Source organism: Terrapene carolina, unplaced genomic scaffold (genome assembly GCF_002925995.2).
Source record: "Terrapene carolina triunguis isolate 2854851 unplaced genomic scaffold, T_m_triunguis-2.0 Scaffold96, whole genome shotgun sequence".
NCBI classification, from domain to species: Eukaryota; Metazoa; Chordata; order Testudines; family Emydidae; genus Terrapene; species Terrapene triunguis.
Window position 1 is genome coordinate 185,410 of NW_020664447.1, and position 26,683 is coordinate 212,092.

Consider the following 26,683-nt stretch of genomic DNA (forward strand, 5'->3'; position numbering starts at 1 on the left):
GTATGTATGTATGTATGTATGTATGTATGTATGTATGTATGTATGTACAAGTAGTGTTGTCCAACATTATCTACGAAATTAAAAAATGTACTCCTTTCTCCACTGACAGAACGTTCTATAGGGAGGGAGAGAATAGCACTTAATGAACAGCATCAGGGGCATTTGGCTAGAACAGGGGTAGGCAACCTTTCAGAAGTGGTGTGCCGAGTCTTCATTTATTTACTTTAATTTAAGGTTTCACGTGCCGGTAATACATTTTAACGTTTTTTAGAAGGTCTCTCTCTATAAGTCTATATATTATATAACTAAGCTATTGTTGTATGTAAAGTAAACAAGGTTTTCAAAATATTTAAGAAGCTTCATTTAAATTAAATTAAAATGCTGATCTTACGCCATCAGCCTGCTCAGCTCGCTGCCAGCCTGGCGTTCTGTTCTGCTAAGCCGGCAGCGGGCTGAGTGGGGCCTGACCTCTGAAGCCCCCCACACCTCCAGAAGGGTGGGTGTGGGGGGCTTCAGAGGTCAGGGCAGAGGGCTGGAGGGGTGTGTGTGGGGGGGTGCAGGGCAGAAAGCTGGGGCTGTGGGGGGCTTCAGAGGTCAGGGCAGAGGGCTGGAGGGGTGTGGGGGCGCCAGAGGGCAGGGCAGAGGGGGGGGGGAGGGGGGGGGGCTGGAAGGGATATGTCCTGTTCCACCCCCTTCCCCAAGGCCCCGTCCCTACCTCTTTTCTGCCTCCTTTACCCAGGACTGGCTTTAGCAAGGGGCTGCCGCACACCGGCTGGAGCTCCGGCCGGGAGAGCGGGGCCGTGGGGCTTTTGCGGAGCAGCAAGGGCCGGCGCAGGGAAGGAGAGGAGGAGGGGCAGGAAAGCAGGTTGCACCACAGCTGGGGAAGAAGCGGGGGAGGAGGGGAGCTTGGCTGCTGCAGGATAAAACTTCTGCCTCCTGCCCCAGCAGGGGAGAGCGGTGGGCGGGGGGGCTGAGTGCGGCTGGGGGTCAGAACTGCGGCAGGCAGCCGCGTGCCATTCAAAATCAGCTCGCGTGCCGTAGGTTGCGACCCCTGGGCTAGAAGGTGTGAAAGGCAGACAAGTTCACTATGTATACAAGTGTTAAGCAGACAGGAGCTGGTAACAATGTGGTGGTAGAACAGATTTGGTCAGAGCAGCTTGCTCATAGTGCGCTCACAAGCACTGGTCCAACCATGTGACACCAGCTACACAGTGCAACACCGCATAGAGGGCAGACACACCAAGCAAGTAAAGCAGACACCACAGAGCAGCAAGCTCTCTGAAGAAAACACTGCTTGCGTAACATGTCTTTTATGGGTTAGTTTTGTCCTAGCACGATACTTTTGTGCAGAGAGAAACTATAAGTTGACTGTAGCTTTCTCAATGAGGCATTTTTAGTTCTGGGGACCTCAATTCATTCTCTCACAAGGCCTCCAATCTCTTCCCAGTAGCATAACTCTTGCTTTAGTGCAGCTAAATTCCATTGCTTTGCTCAGCAGGAGTTGACTCAAAGTTAAGAGCTCTTTCATCCAGCTCATCACCTTGAACAAATAGGGCATCGTCTGAAACCTTTTTCAGCCAGGACATTGAACTTATATATGAACAACTCTTTGGGACTGTATATCATTGAGAGAAATTCAGTTCTTGCAGTGCTCTTAAATGGAGATTGGAGGAAAAGAGAGGCTCTTTAAAAATGGCATCTGGGACTCTCCTTTACATTCCTTTTGTGAAATTCAATTTTTAGTGGTCTAGAAAGCAGTCAGTCTCTTCTAGTCTCCAGTCTTCACATGACCGCAACATCTAGTCTTATTACTCTGGTGTAAGTTGTGTGGTGTTGTGGTTTTTTTTGATAAACCATATCAAACTTTGAAAGAGCTAAAAACTCAAATACAATGTCTCTAATCCTGTCTACAAAAAAAATAACTAAATAAAAAGTGGATAGAATTGATTTATACATTTAAGCTGTCTTAGTGTTACTAATGTAGTACACTAATTCTGTAAGTTGCTTATGCAGTAGTTAAAATGATTATGGAAGCTCTGAGCAAAACAAATATAGTTTGTAAGTAACAAAGATCACTTCCAGCCTATCCACATTTAGGAAAAATTTACTGGTTCACAAATTTACATCCAGAGATTAGACAAACTAGAACTGAAGGCTTTCTAGTTTTATAGACACTGAACAGTGGTGACTTTTAAGTATAATAATCTGGGGTCAGTTTAAAGGAAAGTATAAATGATCAAGGTATTTAATTTCTCTGTCTTTTTAGGATAGTTTTTATGTACCAGTAACTAGTGTTCTCCCCCTGTACGTGCACACGTATTTAATAGTGCTGGATTCTTTTTGCAAAGGACTTAGTTGACAATATAGATCTGGGGACATTGGTACCACTAATGCTGGACACAAAGCTACATTAGCACGAAACTCTTCAGTCCCTAGTTATTGGTGCTGGATACTTGACATTGAACTCAGTGATAAGCTCAGGGACCTGCATACTGTTAAAGATGGACATAGAGCTACATCTAGTGCAATGTGACCCTGATCTTAGTCATGGCCTCTACTCTCTACAATAATATAAATAACAACTTGGAGTGGGTCTTTAAAATCAATGCTGGACTTGCACCATACCAATTTTAGTCAACTAGGTCTGAAGACCCTACACCATCAGGGATTTTGAGGCAGCTCTCATGGGCTTTGCTGATCCAGACAGTGCCTCTGCCATAAAGAAACCTTCCTTATTTTTTTTTTTAAATGAAAAGCAGCAGTCTTAACTATAAACAAAAGTAGGTACAAAGGGGCAGGAGACCATTAAAACTAAGGGAAACATTTTGAACACTGAGTTTTAAACCTTCAGCTGTTCAGCAGGAACTAAAAGGCAGTTGGAGCCATTCCACTTGGAATCCTCCATGAGGGAGGGGTAAGTGGCCAATATAGGCTAGGAGATTCCAGAAGCTCATAAGGTGCTTTGATTCCACAAGTGGGAATATTCAGAGGCCTCCTGGAAGAAGAATCAGAAGATGGATCAGACATTGTTTACCAGATTTAATGACTAAAATCTGGATTATAGGATTTAAAATAACTTTTACAAGGTGTAGTAAGTTTGCAATTAAAGGAATGTAAAGATAAAGTGGTAAATGTTAGAAAACTCTGCATCACTGAAGACCGCTAGCCCAGATCCAAACCTTGCTCAGGAAAGCTGAGGAGCAAAGCTCAGGCTGGAGATGCAAAGGTAACCTTAAATCACCTTTGTGCTCCTCTGATCTTGAGCTGATCTGCCCCAGGCTAATCCCCAGGCACAGCTTGAAGCAGCTTGAAGGCTTCTGCAACTTACCCTTACGGTTGCTGACGGGTGTATGTCTACGCTGCAATAAAACACCCATGGCTAGTCTGGGTTAGCTGACTTGGGCTTGCAGGGTTTGGCCTATAAAATTGCAGCCTAGACATTTAGACTTGGGCTACATTGATATTTTTCAGCCCCAGAGCCCAAACCAGCTGTCCTGGGCTGTGACACTTAATGTCACAGTTTTTTTTTCTCGCAGTGTAGACTTGCTCTGAAACCATTCCAGCAGCTGGGATTTCTGCAGCACAGGAGTGCTCTGACCACACCCACTGCACTGTTCATGAAGGAGTGATGCATTACAGTGGTTGTATGTTACCTCAGGACCCCCTATTGTCAGGGACACACAACTGCCCTTCTACAGCTAAGGAGCTGGTCCTATGATCCTGCATCTAAGTTTTTTACCAAATAGGATAGTGCTTATCTTCAGCTGAATGTCAAGTTGTCAATCTAATTATATCGTAATGTTGGGCTACTTGGAGAGAATCCTATCAACAGTTTGAAGAGCAGAGAGATGGATATATCGTACGTCACGTGAGAACTATTTAAACTCCCTGAAGCACAAGGGTCAAAAAGAATGTTGGACCAAAATTGGATGAATAATGTGCATACAGTAGATGTGGAAATGCTAGCAGAGACTGACAGTGGACTACTACAGTTGAATGCAGGCCAAGGTAGTTGAGGGATACAAGCCAAATACTCCAGCTGCATTTTCAAATAACATCAATAACAAGGGGATCTAAAAATTGCTGCTAACTAGAACATTGAAGATTCAAAGGTCATTACTGTGCTGTGAGAATCTAAAGCCAGATTGGAAGCACTTGTGATGAAGTGTGGGTTTGGAAAGGATACAGCTCTTCCATTCTTGCTACCACATAAGGGATTGAACAAGTGCTTGAAAGAATACTGTGTAACTCTGTGTTTATTTGTTCTTCAGTGGCACAATTAGCTGGTGGTTTGGGGTTTTTTCTTTTTCATTATGAACCTCATTAATGAAGACTAAGGTATCACTGCCTCTTCTCTCCTCCCCCTCTTCCTTCCCAGCCCCTTCTCCCCAACACACTGAAGGCTTGATCGTCCCCTTACATTTTTCTCATGAAATTAAACTGTATTGACTAGAATATTTTTTTTTGACTACTTGAGGCAGGCATTCTCTGTTCTGTACAATGCCCAGCACACTGTTAGAACTCTGTAAATATATAATTGCAGTGACTCATACTAATTAGTATAATTGGTTAGTAGGAATGTGAAGTTATTTGCAAAATGTTGCATCTGCAGCTAAACCAATATGTGATTTGATCGAATCATAGAAGCTAGAGATGAAACAAGGTCCCAAGGCCCTTGTTGGTGCAGGATTGTTGCCTGTAGAATATTTACTTTGTCTGCAAGCTTTATTTGCTCCACATGGGCAACCTGTGCTCCATTTTATTTATCTGAGAGGCTAAACTTTTTTCCCTTAGTCAAGTCCACCATTTCAATATTGAACTTTATCTTTCTGCCTCTGCCAGCTTAGAGCTGTTCACAGGCTCAAGCATTTTGAGGACTTGAAAAATAAATATGGAAGATAGTCAGATGAACATATAGGAGAATGAAATTCTTCTTAGTAGCGATCATATTCTTTGTTTGGCTGCTCAAAATCACAATTGCCAACAAATGGCATGCTTCCAATGTTCCCTCTGAATTCAGAAGCTTAATATAGAACCTCTTTGGAATAAGAACAGTTTCCCTCTTTCAAGGAAGGTTATCATTTGATACTCGGCCTGCTCTCAGTTTGAGAACATCTATATTCTGTGACACATTTTTGTCATTATAGGGAACCTACTGATAGTCCATTTAAATTATGATCTAGCAGATTAATATTTTTATCATTTGTGAGTTACCATCTTCTTCTAATGGGTGTTTGATCTGCTTCCCAGATTTCTTACTGTTTCTCATAACTAATTAACTTTTTGAGGAGTAGAGACAAGGTATGGTTACTGAAATACTGTGCTTTTTCCTTTTGTGTTCTTAGTTTGTTAACTTGTGGGACTAAGCTCTTACACCTTTGGACTTCATCACATGTGACTCCAGCATCAGGAACTGCCCATAAAAGAAGAAATCTCATGGAAAAAATAGTTTTGCAGGTAGTATTTTTTCTGATTTAGTTTAGTGTTTTTGTTTTGACTTGAATATATACTGTTTGAATGCCATACATGATCAAGAATTTTGTCTGTCGGCAGAAATAGATTGATATCATTTTGGGGGGGCACGGGAACCTCTTCATTGTGCAGGCTATGGTAGGTGATACCAAACCAAAATACCAATGTAAAAACTAGGGCTGTCGATTAATCGCAGTTAACTCATGCGATTAACTCGAAAATAATCACGATTAAAAAAATTAATTGCGATTAATCATGGTTTGAATCTCACTGTTAAACAATAGAATACCAATTGAAATTTATTAACTATTTTTTCCTGTTCTACATTTTTGAATATATTGATTTAAATTACAATACAAATACAAAGTGTACAGTGCTCACTTTATATTATTTTTATTGCAAATATTTGCACGGTAAAAATAACAAAAGAAATAGTATTTTTCAGTTCACCTCATACAAGTACCATAATGCAATCTCTTTATGGTGGAAGTGTAACTTACAAATGTAGGGTTTTTGTTGTTACATAACTGCACCCAAAACAGAACAGTGTAAAACTTTAGAAACTACAAGTCCACTTGGTCCTACTTCTTATTCAGCCAATCACTAAGAGAAACAAGTTTGTTTACATTCACAGGAGATAATGCTGCCAGCTTCTTGTTTACAGTGTCACATGAAAGTGAGAACAGGCATTCACATGGCACTCTTGTAGCCGGCATTGCAAGGTATTTATGTGCCAGATATGCTAAACATTCGTGTGCCCCTTCGTGCTTCGGCTACCATTCCAGAGGACATGCTTCCATGCTGATGACGTTGTTTAAAAAAATAATGCGTTAATTAAATTTGTGACTGAACTCCTTGGGGGAGAATAGTATGTCTCCTGCTCTGTTTTATCCGCATTCTGCCATGTATTTCATATTATAGTACTCTCGGATGATGACCCAGCATGTTGTTCATTTTAAGAACACTTTCACTGCAGATTTGACAAAATGCGAAGAAGGTACTAATGTGAGATTTCTAAAGATAACTACAGCATTCAACCTAAGAATCTGAAGTGCCTTTCAAAATCTGAGAGACGGGGTGTGGAACATGCTTTCAGAAGTCTTAAAAGAGCAACACTCTGATGCAGAAACTACAGAACCCGAACCATCAAAAAAGAAAAATCAGCCTTCTGCTGGTGGCATCTGACTCAGATGATGAAAATGAACATTAGTCGGTCTGAACTGCTTTGGATCGTTATCGAGCAGAACATGTCATCAGCATGGATGCATGTCCTCTGGAATGGTGGTTGAAGATGAAGGGACATATGAATCTGCTATGTAAATATCTTGCAACGCCGGCTACAACAGTGCCATGTGAATGTCTGCTCTCACTTTCCAGTGACATTGTAAACAAGAAGCTGGCAGCATTATCTCCTGCATATGGAAACAAACTAGTTTTGTTGGAGTGATTGGCTGAACAAGAAGTAGGACTGAGTGGATTTGCAGGCGCTAAAGTTTTACATTGTTTTATTTTTGAATGCAGGGTTTTTTTGTACATAATTCTACATTTGTAAGTTCAACTTTCATGATAAAGAGATGGCATTATAGTGCTTGTGTGAGGTGAATTGAAAAATATTATTTCTTTTTTTACAGCACAAATATTTGTAATAAAAAATATAAAGTGAGCACTGTATACTTTGTATTGTGTTGTAATTGAAATCAATATATTTGAAAATGTAGAAAACATCAAAAAAATTTAAATAAATGGCATTCTGTTATTGTTTAACAGTGCGATTAATTGTGATTTTTTTTTTTTTTTTTTTTTTTTTTTTTTATATAATCGACAGCCCTAGTAAAAACAGTGATGCAGTAGTTCAGCGCTAAGGGAGCCTTTTCAGCTTTCTGAAAGCTTTTAAAGACTGGCTTCTGTTTTAATTTTTCAGGTTGACTTTCCCTCCCTGGCTTTTGATACTGTATACAAAATTCCTCAAGCTGCAAACGGTTTGGTACATCATTCAATAGAAACATTGGAAAAAAATGTAAAGGAGCGTCTTCTTGCTATTCTTGCCAAAGATGGCACCCTTGGGTATGTTAATCTATTGTAGCAATATTTTATCTTTCTACATGTAAGGAACTCTGTGAAGAGGGAATTAAGTACATAACTTTAGTTAAATTTCCTCTGTACTAGTCTGAAATATTAGTTTAGTGTTTTTGAAGTCCTGTGACTGGCTTCAGTGTTCTGTATGTACCCCAGAAAACAGTGGTCTTGAAATTACAACACCTACTTGTTTTTTTCCACAGCTTGTACCCTGGCATCTCCCTTGTTATACTAGACTTTTTTCTCTTTTTGACCCCTTTCTGCAAAATGTGCTTGCTTGGAGCTCTTCAGACTGTAGGACAGCGGTGGCAAATTAATAACCTGGCAGGTGCTGTGAATGAATTTCTGGCTTTTGGGAGATGAGGGCAGGGGTTATTTAAAATGTTGCAAGGCTACAAGAGAACTGGAGAAGGAAGGAGAAAATAGGAGACTAGAGTTCTACTAAGGGGGGCACCTGAGAAAATTTTATAAATGCCATATCTGTTAACATCAGTTCCTCTATTACAACAGGATTACTGGCCAGGATTCTGTATTTAAAATACGTTTAACCGTCTTAACTTCATAAACAGCACAACATTCTCCATTAATAAGACTGAAATGCTGTTGTGAGGGGAGCCTCCTATGTGACTATATCCTGACTTTTTTTCCCCTAGCTGGGAAGAAGATGGGACACAGTGTTGCTTGTTATCACCTAAAACTTGCCCTCCTTACAAAAGGCTGACACATAATCTACAGCCACATATGCCCCCTTTCTTTCGCATAAATGAGGCTTGTGTGCCTGGGTTTAGGTGTGCAGCTCTCATTATGAAGAGTTTCAGTAGACCTGGAAACACAGGAACCCATTTTTGGGGGGAATCTATGTAGTAAGTTAACTTTTCACAGAACAGTTGATAAGTTTTTTGAAGTCGCTATATACGCTTGAGAGATCACTAGGAGAAATTAGGATATTGTACGTGGCAGTCTTCCTGTGTCATCCGTGCTGAACTAACACTGAAGTATGGCGTTCGGCGCTGCTCAATTTCGGATGAAACTTAAAACGATAAAGTTCTGATTGCTTTGAGAAACAATCTACCATTTCAGCGGTATCTTCCTCACTGCCTACTTTTAAACTTTTAGGTTGTATTCGAACTTGGCGGTAGATGAAGTGACCTACGTATGTACTTTGGCAAGTGCTTTGGTATTCTTCTGAGTAATGATAGTCATTCTTATAAACTAAACTGCTGTTTGGACTGTCTGCAGGCTATCAAAGGAAGATAAAGAATTTTTGTGGGAGAAGCGACAGTATTGCCATGGACACACACAAAGCCTTCCAAAAATATTAGCTAGTGCCCCACACTGGGACTGGGCAAGTCTTCCTGAAATATACTCACTGCTTCAGCAGTGGCCTCCCCTACCTCCTTTGACTGCTGTGGAACTACTGGATTCAAAGTAAGTGAACTCCATAAATTATATTGGATGTTTAATTTTTCCCCAGTGTTGTTGTATTGTGCAGATAGTTAGCATGCTCATTTGTAATTCACTGTAGAATTGGTCATCAGCTGTTGAATTAACACAAGTTAATGTCCACTGCACATTCTGTAATTTTGTTTACAAGTTATAGCCTCCATTAACTTAAATTGTTTCTGTTCGGCTTGCATAGTTAGAGATAGCTACTGAATGGGTTTCTAGTTAAAAAAAGTGCACAGAAAAGGTTTGATTACTAACAAAAGATGACTTCTAAACTATCTTTCATAGGAGGATTATCTGAATTTTCTTCACGTGTAAAATATGGCCTAAATTTTTATACCCAAAAAAAACCTTGTCTAAAGTTAAAAAGCTAATTTAATTTCTTTGATAAACTCAGCCAAATCGACATCCTACTGTGACATTACAAGAGTAGACATAAGTGGCTCACCACAAAATCTATCCTTTTACTATGAGAATAGGTTTGCTATCTAAGCAAGCTGCTAAGACCATAAATTGTTAGAGAGGTAGGCATCCCTGCGCCTGTGTGTTTATACCGTGCCTTCTATGTGGCGGGCCTGATACTGTTGAGGGCGTGCAAGCACTACAACAATAAAAAATGTTAGTTCCCAAGATTTAGTCGTGTATCTCTGCTGAAGTTAAAAACAAACAGTGAGTGTGGACTTGTGATGCTCTTGCAGGTTTGCAGATCAGGAAGTGCGAACCACAGCTGTGAATTGGATTGAGGCAATAAGTGATGATGAGTTAACAGACTTCCTCCCCCAGTTTGTGCAGGTGACATTTATTGCTTACCCTTTTTGTACGTTTTACAACATTAGAACTGTCGATAAACAAAAAATCATTTTTTGTATATTTTGGGTGTGAAAACACACATCTGGGTCCTTTTCAATTAGTGTTGCCATTAACAGAGAGGTGCTGTGAGTGATCTATTAAATAAATTACTTAGTTTACATTCTGGGTTAGGTAGAACAAAAAATAGAATTATACTAGCACCTTCTGGATTCGTGTGGGACTTCTGTGTACTAAATAAATGGTCAGTTTTTTAAACTTTTATATAAAAACAATAAAAATAAACACAATGAAACAAAACATATATAAATACATAAGATGGAAATAGCATATAAATAACAAAATTCAACATTTATTATTTGTAAAACCTGGTTTTTGGGGCGGGCTTGACTCCATAAAGGTCATGCAAAGCATCAATTACTAAAATGACTAAATAGGTAAATAAGTGAGCAAACAACCTGTGAGTATCAGGGACTAATCTATACTAAACTGCAAAAGCAAGCAATAATTTTCATGTGTGACCAGACATCCTCGTATTTTTTTCCCAAGCGCTTCTATTAGACAGTATTTTTTTCCAATAATGCAGTAGTAGAGTACTCTCACTAATCCAGTCTGTGTATGAAGGAGGAATTGAAGATTTCCATCTTCTCAAAATAACTTTTGGCCACTACAATAGTTATTGCAATCCATTTCTTCATGCCCTCTGGTAATAACAAATCATCCAGCACCCCTATACTACATAATAACAAATCATCCAGCACCCCTATACTACACAAGGTTGGACAAAGAAGGATGGTGACACTTCATGTTTGAGAGCGCTCTGAATATGGTGATCCAGAACACATGCATTTTTTGACAGGTATAGAGGATGTGTGAAATGTTGGCATGTGGCTCTTTGCATCTCTAACACTTGCCGTGTGTTACCAATCGAGACTTAAACAAAAGTTCTGCAGTTCAGTAATGCCCGTTTTGTATTTTGTCCTGGAAGAGTTGCAAGGATAAAGAACTTGAAATATCTTTCATGTTAAGCCAGTTATCCTCCCGGATTTCTGTTGTGGTACTAAGGCAGTTTTTGTTGTTGTTTTCCCTCCCCTTCCTCCCCCCCCACCCCCCGCGTTTTTCTTTCAGACTGAGATTGAGAGGGTACTGCAAAGCATTAAGCCACTTTAAGTAATTCCTCCAAAGTTAACTTTGTTTCCTTATTTCTTAACATGCTCTTCTAGAGGTGAGAGAGTTGAAATAGAGCAATTGTCTCCCTATCTTTGCATGAATCTTTAAGCATAGCTGCTGAAGGAAGGAACTGAGACACAGTGGTAGCTGTTGTTTGGTCTCCCTTGATTATATGATAACAATTTATCACCTTGTATTGTATCTTTAATTTTTGTTAATCCTTTTTCTATCCAAATTGTCTAAGCGTTGTGGAGTTGGCCTTGATCCTGAGGCACAGGTTATCCCATAGTAGTATGAGAAGAGAATTAGTAAGATCAGACGCTGTAATCATCTTAACACATTGCAGGATGCCCCATGTAGCTGCAAACATTGGATTTTCCCTTAAGGATATGGGTGGCTTCTTAAAGTATAGAAGAGAGGGGAACCAAATCGCATAGTTAAGTGCGGTGGGTTTTTTGGTCTCAAACCAGGCTGGTATGTATACAGAGGCACTGGAGCGGGAACCACCTTACAATAGGACACATTTGAAATGCTAGATAATATAGATACAAATCTGGCAACCCCATACTTAGAACGTTTTAAGGGTCTTGTGTGACAAACAAGGCTTTTTTTTTTTTTTTTATATATCCCGTATAAATTGCATAAGCCGATTTATTGAGCAAAAAGTGAGGGAGTGACCTTGAAAGGCAATAGGCCAATGACATAAGTCAATCTGGGGCAGATATTTATTTTGGCTATTTGTATTCTCCTGAGTAAGGATAGAAGTGGGGGAAATGTCATTACTTACATCCTTGGTAATTTGTTTTAATATATAGTCTATTAAATGGTCACTCTTTAAAATACCACTACAGCTTCAGGTGTCTGTTTTATATTAGTTTTTCAATCACCTAAACTTTCACAGATTATCTGGAATTAATAGGCAAAGCTAGTGGGTTTACTCTGCTTTGCTTTGAGACCCTAAAGATCCTCTGGCCACCACTGAACTTTAAATGTTATAGGTAACCCCCCAAAACAACCAAAGGCAGTGTATAATCTAATCTAAAAATTGACTGATTTTCTTACATTTAGGCATTGAAGTATGAAACATACCTGGACAACTCTTTAGTCAGATTCATTTTGGCTCGGGCATTAGGAAATATTCAGATAGCACACTGTGTATATTGGTAAGAACGTGTCTTTCTTTCATTATTTAATTACAGTCAGATTGGTGTTTTCCGAACAAAGTAATTTGCTGTTTAAATGCTAAAATTTCATTAATCAGAATGACAGATCAATAGATGTTGCATCAAGTCAGCATAATGTGCAAAAGATAAACAGTGTTCCTTGTAATAAAACCAAATGAATCCATAAGAACCAAGCACATATAGTTCTCAGAATTAAGTTACTGATTTACAGCAAGTAATGTATGTGTGTGCAGTGTTGTGTAATACCCCTTGTTAATGGACTTTTTAAAAAAGGCTTGCTATTGAACTCTAGCTAAAATGTTCGCTTTAGAGGGGAAATACTGCTTTGTAGGGAAAACTACTAACTTAAATACCTGCTATTTCAGGCTTCTGAAGGATACCCTACATGATGCAAAATTTGGGGTAAGGTATGAGCATATTCTTGGTGCCTTCCTCTCGGTCTGTGGGAAAGGGCTGAGGGAAGAGCTGGAGAAACAGACCAGACTGGTACAGCTTTTGGGAGTGGTAGCAGAAAAAGTAAAACAAACAAGTGGATCTGCTAGGCAGGTGCGTATGCTTAACTTTTAATATTGTGTGTTAGAGAGGGATACAACTGACTTGAATTTCAAAGTAAATTTACTCAGCTTTCACATTAAATACAGCACTGTATAAAAGTATAGTAAGATGTATTTAATCAACAGATGTTAAATATTTTGTCAACAGAATAACTGTGTTTTTAATAAAAAAAAAATAAAAAAAAATAACCACTTGTCAATAACTAATCTTCAACTGTTAGCCGTAGCTGTGTGGGAGGAGTGGTTATGATGGGAGGAAAAGAATTGGCAATGAAATAAATTGATGTTGCTACAGAATTTGGCCCCATTCTCTCATAACACTGCTCTACAGCCAAAATGCTTCTGAAATAAATGTAGTCAAACTTTACTAATTCTGGGTCACTGAGAATGAAAATGATGCTTAAAATTGTTGATTGGCTCTAGTTTTCAAGATATGCTATTGGGTCAGTATATACGACCCTTGACTTGGGAATGGCGGACGATAAGTGAGTTATAAAGGGAAGGGATCTCAATTTAAACCAGAAATGACTAAAATACATCTTTGACCGGATCTATGAATAAATCTGACTGGGTTTGGACAGTACTTGCTTTTTAGGCAAAACAATGAATGATGCAATCTGAAGCTGGTATTGCGTCATACATGATATGAATTGCATCATGTTATTCCTAGAAGTCATGGATGATGCAATCATAACGAAGCTTACATCACTCTGCTGAACAAATTGCCCTATATCAGCTCTAGAAATCATAGTGTCGTGCTCTATTTGTCAGTGTTTGATTTTGCAAAGGGACACATTTCTGTTTAGCCAAAGTGAGCAGAGATGCCTCGTACTTGTGTGAACAGTGCAGATAACTTCTGCTATGTTTGTGGTGAAGTGACTTTTGCATCACAAAAGCGCAGTATAACCACTATGGTTAAGAGAGCCTATTACCTTTATTTTGGCTGCAAAATTGGAGATCAGGACAAGAGGTGGGCCCCACACATATGCTGCAACACTTGTGCAACAAATCTTCGCCAGTGGTTGAACAGGAAAAGGAAATCTATGCCTTTTGCAGTGCCAATGATTTGGAGAGAGCCAACAGATCATACCAGCAATTGTTACTTCTGCATGGTGCCTCCAGTTGGGAAAGGTGTGTCAAAGAAGAAAAAGTGGACTGTGCATTATCCAAACATTCCATCAGCTATACGCCCAGTACCCCACGGAGAAGGACTGCCGGTTCCTGATGCACCAGAATCATTCTCACTTGAGTCAGACGAGGAAGAGGATGAAACTTCTGGTCCTGAACCATCAATGTCACAGGACCCACATTTTCTCCCATCCTCCTCCTCTGAACCACACCTCATAACACAAGGTGAACTGAATGACCTTGTCAGGGATTTGGAACTACCCAAGAGTAAGGCAGAGCTGTTGGGCTCCAGACTACAGCAGTGGAATCTCCTGGCAGGTGATGTTAGGGTTTCCATGTTCCGTGACCGTCAAAAGGATCTTGTCCCATTCTTCTTCATGGAAGGTGATCTTGTAGCCTGCAATAACATCGATGGTGTGATGGCAGCCCTCAACATCGTTCACGATCCAGATGAGTGGAGACTGTTCATTGATTCATCGAAGACGAGTCTTAAAGCTGTTTTACTGCATAATGGCCATGTTTTGCCATCAATTCCAGTTGGTCATGCAGTCCATATGAAGGAAACCTATGACAACATGAAACAACTTTTGAGGTGCATAAACTATGACCAACATCAGTGGCAGCTTTGTGGCGATTTGAAGGTTGTTGCTCTCTTGCTTGGTATGCAAACTGGATACACAAAGTACTGCTGTTTTCTCTGCGAATGGGATAGTCGTGCAAGAGATTCCCACTACATCAAGAAAGATTGGCCACTCCGACAGTCATTGGAGCCTGGGAGGAAAAGTGTTCAGCATCCACCACTTGTTGAATCAAGGAAGATTTTGTTACCGCCCTTACACATCAAGCTGGGTCTGATGAAGAACTTTGTCAAGGCCATTGACAAAACACAAGCAGCTTTCAAGTACCTCCGTGGAAAATTTCCAAGGTTAAGTGAAGCTAAGATAAAGGAAGGTGTCTTTGTTGGTCCTCAGATTCGTGAATTTCTTCGAGATGATGCATTTGACCATGCACTGCGTGGCAAGGAAAAGACGGCATGGAAAGCCTTCCAGTTAGTGGTAATAAATTTTCTCGGAAACAACAAGGCAGACAACTACAGGTTGTTGGTGGAAAACTTCCTCAAGGCATACAAAAGCCTTGGTTGCAACATGTCACTAAAGATACATTTTTTGCACTCTCATCTAGATTTTTTTCCACCGAACTGCAGAGCAGTGAGCGACAAGCACGGCGAGCGATTTCACCAGGACATTGCAACAATGGAGAAACGCTATCAGGGCAAATGGAGCCCATCAATGCTTGCAGACTATTGCTGGACAGTGACAAGAGATGCTCCATTTAATGAATACAAGAGAGAAGCCAAGAAGCGCCGAGTAGACACTGAATAGGACTAAACTATGTACATAATAGTTTTTTGCCTTTTTGTTTCATAATAAATTTTATTTATATAACCCTTTGGCTGATTTTTAAAGTTACATAAACAGGACAGGTGAAATATTATCATGTAAAGCAACCATAAAAACATGAAAAGACCTAGGTTTACAATTTATGATTAAAACGCTACTATCTACACAATATACATAGACATAAAATGTAAAAACTTAAATATCTTAGAAACAGTAGCCAATCAGTTGTTTTAATTGTCATATTTGAATTCAGCACATCAAAATACATAATAAATAGCACATTTTATCTCTGAAGCAGACGACTTCTCAAAAATTGTAGACCAGTGTAATATATGGGGCCCTGGCAATAGGCTGCTAATGTAAATTTATAATTTTATAGACTCAGTACTGAAAAATTTCACTGGCATGGCATTAGGGCTGTACTGGTGGGGTTGTCTTTTTTTTTTTTTTTTTTTTTTTTTGGATGAGAAGTAAAATAGACGTTATGACTGTGGTCACTTAAAATCCCATGGCACTCTTCAGGAATTAGGGCATTGGCTCTGCTGTTCTGCATAATTCCTTTGCTTGTCAAAAATTTCCCTGTAGGTATTTTAATGGATTAATGTCAGTTCTGCATTTTTATTTTTTTTGCTCTCAGGTTGTCCTGCAAAGTGGTATGGAACGTGTACAGTCCTTTTTCATGAAGAACAAATGCCGTTTGCCTCTCAATCCCAGCCTTGTGGCAAAAGAATTAAATGTCAAGGTACAGTATGGAAAGATGCTTGTAATTCCTGAAAATCAACGTGTAGAAAGGAGTATTTCATGTATATGAAAAGTGTTACACTGGTGGGAGAGCTTTTTAATAAAGAGCCTTTAGAACCAGACAATAAAATTAAATTTGTTGAGAAGAGACAAAGATTATGGAAATATTTGGTACACAGACCAAGGTCTGATTTAATTTGCTACTTCATCAGATACTAGTGGAGTTCTCCTTACATAGCAGCAAGGACCCGGTCATACATGAAAGTCATAAAAACATTGTGTGAGAACAGAGGAAGTTTCAAAGCACGTGAATGGAAAAGTTAGACAGCCTCCAGCAATGGTCAGAGGAGAAGGAAATGTACAAGACTGGCTGTTAATATTTTGAAGTATATATTGTGGGATGGAGCTAACCAGCTGTGTGATTGGATGTATTTCTCAGATACTCCATGCTAGAGAGGCAACGATTCTATTTTAAAATAAGAGTTTTTATGCAACTGGGAAGGTTAGTGAGCGTGAAGCTGCAAAACATATGCAAGTTCTGACAGTCTTCAGAGCCTCTGAAGCATAAGTTGCATACACTGTCTTGTATGCTTAATACTACAACACTTATGCATTACACAATACATATACTAAGGTTGTAAAATAAGATTATAATCCCATTCCCTTATGAGGCTGAAGTTATAAATGCAAGCAGAAGACTGTCTGGAACAAGAAAACATTGGTGTTCCTCTTTTCACAGCATGAAATTCAGAACTGTATCTCAGAAGTTGTATAAGCCTCAACACTGCTGACACTTAAATCAGAAACCAATAGAAACAAGAATTTTCCAGGAGAAAGCTACAGTAATATGATTCTAATGGGTGTGGGGCAGAGAAATGACAATCTGTAAAACTTCTGAATAAATTGATACCAAAACAAACTCGCATGTACTGAACATTGGTCCTAATCCCCATGAGGGACCTGGTGGAGAAAGTGAATTGAAGGAACCATACTACGTAATCAATAGAAAGTTGGAAACTGAGATATGCGAAAGCTCCAAACTTGTATTCTCTTCAGATCTCAAATTTACAGTTCAGAGGCAGCAGTAAATCCAACTTTGAATAGCTTCTTCAGTTAGAATGTCGGTCCCTGTTTTTATTCATTCATTATTTTGTGTGTTAAGATATTTTCTATCTTGCAATACCGGCATATATACAAACATTTCATAAATAAGTCAAGGGGTTTCTGCCCAAAGTAAGCAGATATATTGTCCATAAGCATCTTGGTGAAAGAGCCTGAGTACCTGCATGGACTTACACCATTTGTTGGTTGTCTAAACTGACCTTCCGTCTAATAAAGCCAGTAAATCCAAAAATCATGGGGCATATGGAGAATGCTCTACCTCTAGCCCAGAGATGTTCAGATCTAGGGATTTTTGTCTAAAGTGTCCAGACTATCTAAGCTGTTGTGACAGCACATAAGGAGAGGCATGGACATGTTTTCTTTGGGGCATGTTTATCCCACCAAACTCAGGGTAATCGTCATGTCCATCATACAGGGCCACCAAGAGGGAGGGGCAAAAAGGGTAGTACAAGTGGCATTGCAACCTGGCGCACACAGTCACAGCACACTCACTGATATTTGGCCTGGTGGCCTCTCCGTTGTGAGTGATAGGCAGCTGGGCAAAAAGCTGAGTGGCATTGTGACCCTGCGTACCAGGTTGCAATACCCAGAGCAGGGAGCTGGGACCAGCCCCATGGGACAGGAGCCACTGCTGCCAGATTAGCGTGATGCAGACACTCTCCAACACCCCACCTCCGCTTAGTGGTAATTTTTTTGGAAGGGTGGGAGGCCTCAGTTTCATATTTTGCCCCAGACTCCAAAAAGCTCTCTGCAGCCCTGCCACCGTATTTTAGGAGAAATGGGCAATGGTGTGCAGATTTCTGAAAAATTAATGGTTCCAACTTGGAAGACAACCTATTGAAGATTTTTTTTAAAATATCTATTTCAAGTTATGGAATATATTTGTTAGTGATACTTGCATATTAAAATACATATGCCAATGAAATGTAATGTCAATTGATTGTATACAAGCATATAGAAGACATTGTTAGGGAAGAGGCAGAATGACCAAAAGGAGGAATGTTGTCACTACTGTTAACGAGCAGGCATGTCAGAACTGGGCATTCAAGAGATAGCGAATGGAAGATTAAACTCCATTCCAAGATGTTAGGTGTATAGTATGGTGAATCATGGGGCAATGAAACATTTTAACCTGATTTTTTAAATATGCTTGTCAGATTTGAGTCTATTAAATATCAACACCACAATTTAAAAATCTTGCGGGTCTCTCAAAAGCAGCAACATTTAGTTACTGGTTGTGTGATGCTCTCAGGAAGGGGAGTATGAGACCATGCACTCTAGAGATAACTACTTCGTGATATATTGCCACTTCATCGATCTCAGAACTTGCATTGTTATAGGGTATGCAAACATTCCAAGTATTAGTAATTTTTTCTGGCATGCTGGCAATTTGAAATCTCATCTGCAAACTATTAACATTCTATTTGATTTGAAAGCCAAAAATGTTATCAGTCATTATCCTTCTAAGGATTAAACTATCATGTACTTGCAGGCATGTTCCTTCTTCAATTCTAATGCAGTACCACTAAAAGTCACATTGGTGAATGCAGATCCTCTGGGAGAAGAAATTAATGTTATGTTTAAAGTAAGTTTTTGTTTTTTTTCTCTCTTGTTCTACTGGAGGAAAGATATGGGGTTATGATAGCTAATGCCAACAAAACTAGCTAGCTTTGCCACATTTCTACAGGCTATTAGCTGCATCTCAAGTCTTCTCTTTATATTTAGAAACTGACTTACGTAATTGGATGAATGAAAATAGCTAACCCCACAAGAGTGGTTCACATTTGTAGAAGGTTGAAAACTTTTATTTGTACTTACATGGCTCCCATCATGGTCATATCTTAGTGCTCCACAATCTTTAATGTATTTATCTTCACAACACCCCTGTGAGGTAGGGCAGTACTACTAGCCCATTTTACAGATGGGAAATTGAGTCAGATACACACTAAGTGACTTTCCCAAGGTCACACCCTGTCCATAGTGGAGCTAGGAATTGAATCTGTTTCCCAAGGCTGAGTCTAGTACTCTAACAACTAGACCAGCTTACCTCTCCTCCCCTTCTTGGAGTGAAAGTGTAACGTTTAAAAAGAAAAATATTATGTTCGTCTTTCAAACAGTATATCTCAAGGGCTAACTGAGATGTCTGAGTATACTGTGTATATATAAAATGCCAATTTTCAGTTTATACAAGTTTCATTATGGCCCATCATTTTACCCTTTTCTCTACACCCGAGGAAACAAGTCATTCACAATTTAAGAAGAAAAGTATGGTTTGTCTCTTACTGGGGATATAATCTGTCTAGTTCATTGTTCAAAGTATCCTTTCTCTGCTTGTTTTTATTTAAGGTCGGAGAAGATCTGCGACAAGATATGTTGGCTTTACAAATGATAAAGATTATGGACAAAATCTGGCTGCAGGAGGGACTGGACCTGCGAATGGTTATCTTCAAGTGCCTCTCAACTGGAAAAGATCGAGGTGCAGTAACCAGATAGACACTGCCCAATGTATTCCTGCACTTCTCCCCTTAAAGGGCTCTACAACACATTCTTGGCATCATGCTTCAATCAGTTGAAAACCCACCGGTTTCTCGTGAATGGGAGAAACATGTAACAATGAACGTTAACAATAGACCCCCTCCCCCCCCCAGAAGGAAACGCCGCACACAAGAGCAAAAGTGCTTTACAAGTGTAATAGTATTGTGAAACTAAACTGATTGGAATCACCCAGTAGTTTGATTCCGTTTGTTGGATATACACTTCCGCTCTTGACCACAGAGCTCCTCGGTGATCCTTGCAGTTAAAGATCAGTGGAACAAAAAAGATACATGGAAATGAAAGAGAGAAACAAATTAGATGCAGTGGAGAAAAACAGAACTGAGAAGGAAGGAGGGAATATAGGAGCAATACTAATTCTGGCACCCCATATAATATTTTCAGAGATCTATTTAGATCAAAATTGAACTGCTAAAATGTTTGAAGCCACTACCATTACATCAGTCCATCAGAAAAGATGATCAAACTCACAGGGAGACAGGTTAAAATCAGTACTTGTGTACCTGTATTAATACTTTTAGTTTTGTAAAAGGAAAATTTTAAAAATCCAATAAACTTTGCACCACATACTCTACAATGTTTACACAGGAATGAGGCACCCTTTTCTTCAACACTTGTTCTGACTGGATTTGATTCACAATAGATTAAATGCCTTGGAGCTTAAATAGTGGAAGGTGTCCTTCACAGGCGATGATTGACTAATGCATTGTGGGCCTGATCTTGAGCAGCACCGAGAACCTGCAACTCTCTTTGAAGTCAGTTGGGTCTGACCCAAAGGCACCCACAAAAGCACAAATGACAACTTTAGGTTCTATAAATATTGGCATCCAGATAGATGTGGCTGAGAATAAACTACTTTCGGAATACGGAAGCTTTGCTTTTGGAATGTACAGAAAGCATTTCTTCCCAGCTTAAAACTGTGCTCTAGATTGGCATACCCTGTAATGCCTCATTTTTTCTTGTCAGTCTTGAACAAAAATGGAAGCTCTACTACAGATTTCTGCTTCTTCCCCTCCTTCTCCACAAAACAAAAAAACCTACTATCCAAATAGGGATTTGTGGTTTAGCTAAAGGAATTTAAAATTTTTTTTTAATAGCCACTTTCTCCTAAATAAGGCCCTTTGTAGTGCCACATATTGAGTATTTTGTGTTGCTCTAGAAATAAGTAGACTTGGAGCAGCTTCTACTCCAGCACTTCACTTATACTATGGAGTTAGACATCTAAATTACTTATGAGTGCACGTGAGATGTTTTACAGTCATTAAGTAATGATTAGACCCAATACTAGTTTTACACACATTGCATATTTAACCAGCTGATGGCTTTTGAAATCAAAGTAGGAGTTATCTACAATATTCCACAAACCTTAACTGATTGTAGTAATAACACAAGCCTAATTTGGCTACATATATTTGGTAGTATACATTGTAAAATTGCCTGCAGAGAGGTTTATCAGACTAACAAAGTTCAGAAATATTTTTTCACTGTTTGAGACTGGGATTGGGCTCTACATTTTAAAATCAAATGTCTTCAAGAGACTTCATACCAAATGAGAGGTGGAGGAAAATATAATGTAAAAACAGGATTTAAACCAGAGCAGTCATCTTTCTCGTGTGTGCTCTCTCCCTCTCTCTATATATAATACACCACTTAATTTTTATATATAGGATTGGTGGAACTTGTTCCTGCTTCAGATACACTTAGGAAAATTCAAGTGGAATATGGAGTGACAGGATCTTTTAAAGACAAGCCACTTGCAGAATGGCTGCGAAAGTATAATCCTACAGAGGAAGAATATGAAAAGGTAATTTCCATAGTTTTCCTTTACAATGGTAAACATTTTAATTTACAGGAGAATACAACTCTTATTCTGATTCTGCCACTAAATAAGTTTTCTAACAATCTGTTTTAAGCTATTTGGGAAGTTGAATTTTCTGTACTGTATATATTTCAGAAAAGAAATCAAAATTGACTGTAGGATTGTAAAGGAGTCTTTTGGAAACAGCAGTTTAATGTTTCATTTCAGAAATGTCTATGGAAATGCCTTCTAAATGTAGGAAAAATTTCACTCCAAAATTAAAAGTAGGGGGGAAGCATGACATTCAGGGCTTGTCTACATGACAAAATTAAGTGGACTTAAGTCAACGAACAGCCACTGCAGTAATTGAAGCAGTGGTTCACAGCCACACTTGCTCTTTCAGTTGGCGGTGCACGTCCTCACCAGGCGTCCTTCTGCCAACTAATGTGGGGCATTGTGGGACACTGACAACTGGATCCCAGCAATCCTGGGGCTCACAGCTGAGGCCCCACACCCCCAGCTCTGATGGTCCAAACTGTCAGCCAGGTACGGGGCTCACAGCTGTGAGCCTGGTGCCTGGCTGGCAGCTCTGGCTGTAAGAGCCGAGGGTGTGGGAAGGGCTTCAGCTGTCAGCCCAATTCAAGGCTGACAGCCAACAGGCAATGTAAGTAACAGTGTCTACATGGACAATACATCACCCTAACTATTTCAACATAAGCGCTACGCCTTGCGTGGAGGTGGAGTTGTTATGGTGGTGTAGCGGAGGACTTACCTCAGTGGAATCCGCATTGTAGTATAGACACTGACATAAATAGGTTGACGTAAGCTGCCTTAAGTTGATCTAACTCTATAGTGTAGAACAGGTCTCAGTTTTAATTTTGGGTTAGAAGATATGGCCCCTTCTCATGCTGTTTCTCCTTTGGATGCAACATTTCATCTCTACCAGGCAGGGGTATGCAGATTTGGTAAACAAATGTCTTTGGCCTTTGCTTGTGCTTTATCTCTGAACAGCCTTTTCTCTACCTTATCTGCCTTCTCGTCCCCAAAAACCTATCAAGTTGCCTTTCCCCTTAGCAGTACAGCATACAGAATTTTTCCTAAATGAATAGCTTCCCAAGTAGTCTGAGGGAAGTTTTTACTTAAGAACTGTCAGCTGCCCAGAGCCACATCCCTGTGGTAAAAAGTGAACTCTGAATGAATGATAAACTGAAGTACATTTTTTCCCATTGGTAGATTCATTCTGATTTCATTACTTTTTGCTAATTTCAGGCTTCAGAAAACTTCATCTATTCTTGTGCAGGATGCTGCGTAGCCACCTACGTATTGGGAATCTGTGACCGTCACAATGATAACATAATGCTTCGAACCACGGGACATATGTTCCATATTGACTTTGGAAAGTTTTTGGGCCATGCACAGACGTTTGGTAGCTTTAAAAGGTATCTCCTGCAGTTTAGCATTTGAGAATGCAAGCAACTTCCCTTTTGCATTTTTCCTCACACGATTAAACATCTGAATTTTTATCACTGTCCTCAATGTGAACTTAGTATTGTCTTCGTAGAGCTCCTGTGTATGTGGGTCCCACTCATGGTGCACTTGTGCCTTCTGCACAGAAATGCAGAAAGTTTTCTCTAGCAGTGTCCACTAGGGGTCGGACATGCTCTTCCATTTCTCCACATAAGACCATAAACGGTGGGGTGACCAACTGTCAGTCAGTTCCTTCTGACCATCCTGGCAGAGAGTTGGAACTTCTGAGTGTCCCTTTTTTTACAGCTTTAAGATTGTAGTTTAGGAGAGAGTTAATTTTTGATATTTTCTTTTATTGCCTCTTGGCTTAAAAAAAAAAGTAATTGTATTTTTGTAGGTAGTTGGTAGCAATACTGGGTTTTGGCCATGATGCCTCAACCACGCTTACCGGATTTTAAATCTTGCCTGTTGCGTAGAAGAGTAATTCCACTTGAAGACAGACACACATGGGAAGAGGGAGAAGTGTTTGGCGGCTGCAGAGATGTGTGGGCTGCAGTTACTCCCTGGAAGGAGGGAGTGGTAAAACTAGCAGACCCAGAGAAGGAAGGGAGAACCAGAAAATTTGGAGAGGGCTCAGGGAAATGCAGCATGGTACAGGGTGGAACAGACCTTGATTGCTGACTAGAGGGTCCCGGAGCCAGAACCCAGAGTAGAGGGTGGGCCTGTTTCCTAACCAGCCACTGGGGAAGTGACACCAGCAGGGCAGTGCATAAGAAAACTGCCTCCCCAGAAAGGAAAACCACGATAGTGACCTAGTCAGAGGGCCAAGTCACAAAAAGGAGGCTGCAGTTCCTGGAGTGAGAGGGGAGATACTGCTGGAGGAGGGTGCAGCACCTGGCAGAGCTAATTCCCAGGATGGCCAAGAGGAGGCGCCACCAGCAGTGAGTTCACCTTGTGACAAGGACCTTCAGTTTTTTTCCCCATCAGTCATCACTCCTAAAAGGTTTATATCTTCTATTTCCACAAGTTAGAAAAATGCCTCCTCCTTGGCATTTGAATTTAGTGTTTGTGGCTTTAATGCAATGTCTTTTTGAGTCTGTATCTTGTTTTATTTATCACTTATCCATGAAAGCTGAGTTTCTAGTGGCAATTACTTCAGCCCCCAGAGTTAGCTAAATCCAAGCTCTCATGTCTACCCACCATACACTTTTTCATTAAGCTCTCGTCCCAAATTCATACCCAAGTTAATACAGGATTTTCACATTAACCAATATATTCACTTACCAGTTTTCTATTCTAGGACTCTTGCTTCTCCTACATAATCAAAACAAAACTTCACACTTCGGATGTCAGAAAGAGCCCTCTTGTATTACCTAAACAAAACAAGACCGTTGAGGAAGAAGCTTAGGTTATTTGTGGAATATGGTAAAAGGCTCAGGTCAGACCACTTTGCTTCAGCAGGTTTCCACTGATAGAAATATGTAGAGCAGCTCTGTGGTCATTGGTTCACACACTTAGTAGACATTACTCTTTAGAGAAGAGCTGTTCTCCAATCTTTGTTCAGATAACCTCGTAGCGCTCACCTCCAAATAATCAAACTGCTTGCTAATTATAGTAAGTGAGATCCACGTGCACAGGAGCTCAAACATGAAAGAATGGTTACTTACCTTATAGTAACTGATGCTTCAAGCTGTTCTGCGTACGTGGATCCCATGACCCACCCACCATTCCTGCAGCTTAGTTTTATCATTGGGACTCTGGGCAGCAAAAGAAATTGAGTAGCAGTTGGGGTCACCCCTCCCTTTATGCTCTTAGGTGGGGGAGCAAGAGTGCACGTAAAGAATATGCATGACTCCTAGTGGACACTGCTAAAGAACTTTCTTAACTCCTGTGCAGAGGGCACAAGTGCACCATGGGTGGGATCCACATGCGTAGACCATCTAGAAAAATCATTTACTGTAAGGTAAGTATCCGTTCTTTTAGGTTGAACTACCCAATTTCCAAAATCCATTTTGGATTCTCATTGTAGACTACTGTGCTTCTGAAAAGTCTCTACAATCTCCCCCTGGCCATCAACTTTGGTAGTTACAAGTCTGCTTGAAGAACGCCAAGATGTGAAGGCTGCTCCTACATACTAGAGATGTTCTGTGTATTTAAAAACTAGACGCACAAGTGTAGCTTTAAAGTAGTTCTGTTACTATTCCAGCAATTGGAAGACCAAAATGTGCCAATTGGCACAACTGTCATCTGACATTTCATTTCTATACTTTCAGGAATATCCCTTTTTCCTTAAGGATTTTATTTTTTAAGTGAATTTCCTAGACCAAAAGAGCTTTGCACAAATCAGTGAAAAACCTAATAAAGTTGTAATAAAAACCAAACATTTTGAAACCAGGATATTCTAAGATGAGGTTAGTGTAGCCTTTTTAAATGTTGAGATTGTTTGGGGGAATTCTAATTCTGACCCCAGCTACCATGTCATAGCTATGATCACCAAGGAATAGCTGTGTATAATGTGGCATAGCTTCTGTTTGCTGTTTTGGAGGGCATACAATTGTATATTGCATGATGGAGTACCCTAAGCTTTATCAGGAGTTGAAAGAGGACCCAAGGGTATTATCTGCTATAGACTTTGGAGCGTGCAAGAAGTAAATTGCACTATCTGGGTCACAGACCAATGCTGAATGAGAACATTTTCCTATAATGTATATGGAGGATGACTTGAAACATCCATGTTTCTGAGTGTCAGCAAGTGGATAAAGTGAAGAGGAATAGCATTCATGTTTGGATGGATGGATCATTCTTATGCGCTGGATGATATTCGGTATTCGTATGGGGTGCCAGGTTGTCTCCTTAATGTGCAGTGCCAGAGAGCACAGCTGCTGAGGATCTCTTAGACTAGAGTCCTTCCTCGGCACCGTGTCTCATACTGATGCCGGGGCACTCCATACGGATGCACTCGGTGCCGGGTCCTGGCGGTCCGCAGCAGACTGGGGATGAAGAGCAGATTCCATGAGCAACTTTTTGTCGGAAATCTCGCTCCTTTTCTGGGGTGGAAAGCCCTGCAAATCTTGTTTGGTGCGCCTTCCCCAGACAATTCAGACGCACGTCGTGGGGGTCGCTCGTTGGCATAGGCTTACTGCAGGTTCCACAGGGTTTAAAGCCTTGGGCTGACGGCATGTCCCGGAGCCCAAGGCGGGGGTTAGGGATTGGGGAAACCCTGCTCCCAAACCTTACTATATACACTATCTACTAACTACGCTATGGAAAGAACGCTAAGGGAAGCACTTGCTAGGCAAGCGATCGCAGTTCCAACGACCGTCACTGGCAGTAAGAAGGAACTGAGGAGACACGGGGTCGGCAGGGTCCTATATCCAGCGCCATGAAGGCGCCACTCTAGGGGGCGCCTGACGGGAGCTGCTATGGGAAAACTTTCCAACAACTGTGTACATGGTGCGCAGACACCTGATTGGAATTGACATGAACAGGCACTTGAAGAACTTAACTTTTAATTCCCTGGCGTTTGGATGTTTTCAAATATAATTGATTTACATTTACAACTTTAACCTAGCTTAAAGTTTTTTTGGCTGGAAATTATTACTTTCTGATGTTACCTGGTCACAGAGGAAAACTTTGTATTAATGAATTATTAAATATGATTTCTTTGGAAAGAATAATCTTCCCTTTAAAATCATGGCTGTAACATTATAATTAGCAAGAATGGATCATACCCTGTGAGTGAGACTGACTTGCTCCCTGCAAGTG

The 26,683-nt window shown here is 40.2% G+C and overlaps 1 protein-coding gene across 1 annotated transcript in view; it reads left to right on the forward strand.

The window, feature by feature from the left end:
* PIK3C2A (phosphatidylinositol-4-phosphate 3-kinase catalytic subunit type 2 alpha) overlaps positions 1-26,683 on the forward strand; it is an 88,364-nt gene that overhangs the window by 52,012 nt on the left and 9,669 nt on the right. The window contains exons 14-24 of the mRNA XM_024202174.3: positions 5,346-5,457; positions 7,394-7,536; positions 8,788-8,976; positions 9,693-9,786; positions 12,040-12,134; positions 12,521-12,701; positions 15,875-15,979; positions 18,593-18,685; positions 19,447-19,576; positions 21,321-21,457; positions 22,721-22,890. Coding sequence (XP_024057942.2) covers positions 5,346-5,457; positions 7,394-7,536; positions 8,788-8,976; positions 9,693-9,786; positions 12,040-12,134; positions 12,521-12,701; positions 15,875-15,979; positions 18,593-18,685; positions 19,447-19,576; positions 21,321-21,457; positions 22,721-22,890 — 1,449 coding nt within the window. The remainder of the gene's footprint in view (positions 1-5,345; positions 5,458-7,393; positions 7,537-8,787; positions 8,977-9,692; positions 9,787-12,039; positions 12,135-12,520; positions 12,702-15,874; positions 15,980-18,592; positions 18,686-19,446; positions 19,577-21,320; positions 21,458-22,720; positions 22,891-26,683) is intronic.